This window comes from Teleopsis dalmanni, chromosome 1, assembly GCF_002237135.1.
Source record: "Teleopsis dalmanni isolate 2A chromosome 1, ASM223713v2, whole genome shotgun sequence".
NCBI classification, from domain to species: Eukaryota; Metazoa; Arthropoda; class Insecta; order Diptera; family Diopsidae; genus Teleopsis; species Teleopsis dalmanni.
The window spans coordinates 50,963,689-50,970,417 of NC_051846.1; the positions used below are offsets into that span (position 1 = coordinate 50,963,689).

General features: G+C 25.9%; 1 protein-coding gene across 1 annotated transcript in view; it reads right to left on the bottom strand.

Annotated features, from left to right (window-relative positions):
* LOC119681077 overlaps positions 1–6,615 on the bottom strand; it is a 9,485-nt gene extending 2,870 nt beyond the window's left edge. The window contains exon 1 of the mRNA XM_038094151.1: positions 6,522–6,615. Coding sequence (XP_037950079.1) covers positions 6,522–6,615 — 94 coding nt within the window. The remainder of the gene's footprint in view (positions 1–6,521) is intronic.
* Between the last annotated feature and the right edge of the window lie 114 nt (positions 6,616–6,729).

Here is a 6,729-nt window from a genome sequence, read left to right on the forward strand (position 1 = left end):
TTAAATTTATTTTCTCGTTATACGTATAATATATGGATTTTCTGGCAGAATAATAATTTCTAAATCAATAAAAACTAAATTACAGGTATAATTTACTTTCATCATATTATTAATAATTTTACTAGTATTTAATAAAATGCAAATTTTTTTAATTATCGTACACAAATTATATTTATACACAATAATTTATTTTTTTTATACATATATTTAAGTACATTTTACTAACAATTAATGATAATTTATGTTTAATAAAACTTATAAGCAAATGCGTTTTGAACTTTCTTATAAAAATATGACATTTTATTTAATATCGCTTGTGAACTATTATTATTGTTTATATAACAAGTTGACTTAACAAGTCAACTAATTTGAACAACTTCCAATAATCTTTTAATATATATACTTTTTAAAGGCTATTTACAAAGTTTTGAATAAAGAACTTTTTGTAATTTCTAATTTTTATTATATTATATTATTATATTTTTTAGTTATATAAATTTTGTTATTTACATGTTCCTTAATTTCTTCAGGGTTGAAATTTAACATTAAATCGAAAGTGTGATGATTCAAAATTTTCACCAAACTTTTAAATCATTCATTAATTCGGTTTGAAAGCAGTTGAAATATTTTACTAAAACTTGTATATATTAAGCAAAATTTGTTTTTATTTAATGTTCCAAAAATTTATTACATTTACAATAAACTAACATTTTAACACAATCCAATTTTACAATTACAAGCCCGCCACAAACCCTACATATGCCAGAGATGCAATAATGATCAGATAATTAAGCTATTCATTAATTGGGTAACTTAGGCAACAAGCAAGCTTACTTAGAACTAAGGCTAACTCTAATAGACATCGCTAAGAAACTGGGGATCTATATGTAGAAGTCAGTTCTAACTTTACTTAAGTTTTTTAATTGCTTATAGAAATTCAAATTGTGATTTCAGCGAAGAATTTGAATTTTAAATTTTTTGTTTTCATATGTAGGAATTTATATGTCATAAATTTATTTTTTTAACTTATTTTATTTTTTGAATTGCATTATTATTACCTTATATACCTACAAAAAACTTGACTAACTCAAATAATGATATATTAACACCTATTTCCAATTTTTTCCGAACTCTACTTTAAATTTTAAATAATAGAGATATTATAAAACTAATAAACAGAACAACATTAATTTTATATTAAATATGACTTTATTATTTTTGATAATATTTTCTTTTATGATCTCCACATAACGGGTGATCCCATGTTCGGTTCTCAAAAAGTCTATTGTTAGAGCTACAAAATGTTTGACTTTGCAATGATAAAGCATGATTCATCATTGATACTATTACACCTAATATTAATTTGCATTTTTTGTGTAAATTTAATAAAATATTATTTCATTTATAATTCTAACGAGTTAGTCAATAAAATATTGAAATTATAATAATTCCTATAAAAAATCTAATTCATTTAACAGAAAAAATTCAAAATTACTTCTGTCAAACATATGATACTGGACCAGTTATAATTAATTGCACTACATTTTTTGAATGACGCTGTAGCTACATTATCAGTGACAACTAACTTTGGTTAAATTTGGGTTATCATAATCAACAGCTGCTTAGTTTCAAGCTCATATGTTCAAATCCATAATTCATCGCCTGCAAAAACCTTATAGAGTTTTTTCAAACCTCCATCATTATACTTCTTAAGAATTTTTCTACATGATTCGACGTAAGTATATTTTTTGATTTCTTGTCAAATTATGTTAATATTACTTTAATTTTATTATTTTATCTAATTTCAATGGGTCTACAATAAATTATAATGAAATATTCAAATATATCCCAAAAAAATTCAAAATTTTTCTTTATACATAATCAACTGTAATAACTTCTTCTACCCTTTCACTCTTCGATAATGGAATTTTCACAAAATTTTTAACTTTTTTCAACAGCAGAAATAACTTTTTCTACCACTTCAATATATGTACTATAATAAAAATTTTTCAAACTTATTCTAAAATACTTTAAACTTGGAAACCTCTTAAATTTTTTTCCTTTTACGTTCACCAAATCTTTAATAAAATAAATTTTGAATTCACATACATTGTACATATTTATGTACACTGATAACTGAAAGTCCAGTACATCGTGAATGTTTTTACATATTTTTAATTTCTTTTTAAATCTGTTCACTTGACCAGCAAGAATAACAGTTGGAAGCCAAAAGGCAAACGATATAAATTTTAATTGCCATTTTAAGTGATAACTTCACTGTAAATGCAACGTTATTTGCTGTTAATAACAGCTCTTCACGAATCTTTGACTTTAATAAAAATACACTTCATTTATATAAGAATTGGTAAATTGCAATTTTAAATAAATTGACAACTTAAGTGTTATTTTAATTAATAACTGTTATTTAATTACTAGAATATGCAACAATACTTTAAAAAATATAATTGAAATTATTGTAAATTATTTTCAGTTGAAAAGTTAGCTATATATGTTAAATAACACAGCTTATAACAGCTTATAAATAGTATAAGATAATAATTAATCATAATATTAACTTCTAAATAATAACATAATAATTTCAGTTTTGCTTAGAAATCGTCAAAATCTAATTTACTTTTAATTAAGTACAATTATAGTCCACATAATATTGCATATTTTTATTTTATTTTAAATTACAAGCTTTAAAATATGATGTACATATTTACTTATATCCACACATCGTCCCATTATATTCAATTCTATTTCCTGGCAGAGTCCTTACCACGTAAATTATGCATAAGTCAGTGCCGGATTAATGTCTTGTTACAGTTTCTGCCATAATAATAGTCCCGTATATAAATCATGTAACAGTTTTGTGAGTTTTGTAAGTTTTGTTTTTGTTTTTGTTTCTGTTCCTGTTTCTGTTTCTGTTAAAATAAAAAATATGTTAAGGCAACAACATGAAAATTTATTTGGTCTCTTACGATAATTGAAATGGCTGGTCGGATACTTGTATTTGTGTGCATATTTTAAAACAAGAAATATCATTTTGAGATTTATTATGCAGTAATAAAAACAAAACACTTCAGGACACAAAAACTGCTGGAAATAATGGCAATTTTTAGAGGGAAAATACATATTCAAGTTTCCTTTAAAATTAAGATATGCACCAATGCGTGAATTTATTGCTGAACTTTAAAAATAAGAAAACGGAAGTTTTCTGCTGGTATCATCATCCTGAGCCAGTTATTCTTTTATATTTTATATGGATAAATATGATTATGATTTGTACAGATGGAACTGTTATTATCTTTTATACATATAATACATATATCTGTCTATGTACATATATTAAAGTGAATTCCTGTGCGTTTTTTTTTTGTTTATTACTTTACTTCCGAATAGACTCTTAACTGAATTAATGGATTCAAATTCTATATTATAACTTAAGGCACAATAAAAGCATGGTTTCCTCTCAAGTTTTAAAACAGAAATATTAGTTTTATAGCACTCAATCGTTTATAACACCTCTATTTGAGACCATGATATTAATATTATGAATCCGTAAATTTTGATTTGACAATTTTGAGGTGAATCCGTAAAATTTGATTTTGAGTAGCAATAAAACACAGTTTTTGCACGGCAGTAAGTAATACCTTATTTCTATATACAGTCATTACAGCAAGTCACTATTTTGGAGTACATTGAGCTTTTAAAACAAATAAGAATTATTCATTCCAATGAAAACCACTTATTTTAAAACACAGCTGTTATAGTCTTCAAAATCGCTTATTGTGTTCGCTTTTCTATGCTACGTTGGTGTATAGAGCATTTGTTAATGCTAAAATCACCAAAGTTCTAACCAAAAAGCTCTTCGATTACAACTTGCAAATTACAAAATCTCTTATTTTTAATTAGCGACTATTCAATGGCCACTTACATCAGTCATTATATCCTTAATTATACAATTTCACTCAACATTTTAAGATGATGAACAAGAATCAATCCTGTCCGAACTAAATTATATACGACCCTGTGTCAAATACAGAGCAATAAATATAAAATAACATAGAAGAATAATATTCGAATTTAACTATATATTGCTATTGAACATTACTGATAAGGTTTATACAGTCAAAAAAATAATTTTGAATCAACTCGGAAATGGTTAAAATATAAAAAACTATTTGAAACTTTAATGGTTGTTATAAAAAAGGAACACAATTTGGAGCAGATGCATATTATTTATTAGCATTGCCTTTATTCTAAACGCATTTGATCTCTGTCTATATAGTTGATCCAGAAGTTGCCCTACTGTTTTAAATCTGTACTATTTTTATACCCATATAATGTTAAAAGATATACATCCACACCTTGTATGAATACGGTTCAATATTTCTAATAAATTTGTTTTACATCGTATTGCTTAACGTATATGATCATATAGCCTTACTATAATAGAAATAATAATTTTTGTAGTATTAATAAAATAAAAGTATAAACATAATAAAATAAAAGTATAATAATAAGTATAAACACTTTATTTTATTTTTCTTCTCTTTTCAATCCAAATACGAATTATAAACTACAATCTACAAATTTTCTTTAAAGTTAAATTATACGATATTTAATACAAAGTGCTGTCTCGAAAACGGGGGTTAACCTACTTGTATTAATAATTTATTAAATGTTTACAATTATAATGTAAAAAAATAAAGTTCTAAAACATGAACAAACATTTTAGAATTAATTAAGCATTGGTGACATTAAAAGTCATCAACGTCACCGAATGCAGACGGAATCGCAGTTTTATAGAAACATTTTAAATACTTATAAAAATTCAATAACTTATTTGACAAAAAAAACTTTGTTTAATAAAGCAAAAATCCTTTACTGTGTCGCACAGAAAAGTCACACTATATATTGTCAGAGCGGTCCCCAACTAAGATCAGAAAGAATTGAAACGGTGTCTTTGGCTTCTAAAGAATCTCATATCTACTACTACTGCAGTCCTCTTCTTCCAGTGGAACATAGGGCCTCACAACACTCAATGCTTTTTGATCACGGTATGAAGGTCCCCTTAACCCAGAAGTGTTACGCAATTCGTGCTTACCGGAATTTGGTTTGTAGTCAAGCGGCCGCTTTGGGGTGTAAGTGTAGTTCAGCCATGGCAATAATCAGAATCCACATTATACGTATTGTTCAATTCCAAATTTCATTATCATTTGATTGGTTAATATATAACAATTTTTTTACTCGTGATTTATTTTCAATTGGTTTTTAGGCAAAATCTATAACACTCGAGACTAATTTATAACACTCTTGATATTTTGCCAGAGTAATAAAATTATCCTTAAATTAACAGCTGTTTTATGTTATTTGAAATCAATATTAACAGATAAAAATAATATGAAACAAAAGTTTAGCGAATTATATTTGATACTAGGACCTAAATCAACACTTTGCTTAAAAAATAAATCACTGGTATATAAAAGGGTAATTATGCCATAGCATCGAACTTTGGGGTACTGCCTCGAAATCCAACAATCAAAAAATTCAAAAACAACAATCAAAAATATTAAGAACCATCGTCCATACTGATTGGTATATACCAAACAACGATGCCTTGAGCAAATAACCTAAGTGATAAAGTGATAAAGCACATAACTAGACTATTTACACATGAAAACTCGGAACTCCACATATTACCGACAAAAGAATCGGCTCACACCAGAAGATTCAAACGCCCATTCCCAACAGATTTGCTAAATATTATGTTATGTTCTAATGTGAAAATTGTTACGTTTCTTAATTTACTCATTGAAAAAATTGTATTGATTTGATATTACGTATTATCCTTATACACTAAAGTTCTTCCAATAAATTATTGCCATTTCCTGTAAGGCAGGTGTAATTATAAATAAATACGAAAAAAAAAGTATTTATGGATTACTCTGAACATGTTCGATTGGGCCATCAAATTCGTGCAAAAAATGAGAGATCTATAGCAAATCTATAGGATGATTTAAATTTAAAACTTGAAAAGTTAAAAATACTCTATTTTTCAAAAACCATCGTTTCTTCCAATCAACCCATGTACCAGTACCTACTTTTTAAAGTTAAATTAAAATAAGTTTTTAATATTTTTGTCTAAAAATATTTTAAAATTTTTTCCATGTCACATTAATTTCAAAACTTATTTAAATAAACATACACTTTAACATAAAGTACCCTGTATTTTGAAATATAACTTATAAAAACTAAAATATAAATATGAGAAATGTTGAAACTTTGTTTTAAAGTTTTCCATATTTAAACAAATTGATGTAAAAAGTAAGGTTGCATATCTCATCAGATAAATTACTATCATTAACTCAGATTCTTGATTATCTTCATTTAATATTTTTAAAAAATGTTTATAACAACTTCCTTTTATCCTCTTTTACAAATGTAATGTGCTCCCATTCCAAAAAAAGAACTTATCAAAATTGCTTTGTATTCATCTAACTAAGCACACTTACCAAAGGCCGTTATTATACCGAAAATCCTTATTACTGGCCGTAAGCAACTGCAGGGCTCAGCAGCTTGTCGACGCCTTCGATGTAATTGATTCATATTGAAGCAAATAGCAAAACTTAAATTGTGACAGTTTGTACCTTTTTTATAGCACTTCTTCCTTTACGCACTTCACTTAAATTGTTTGTAATTTTTGTTTTATTTTTATTATTT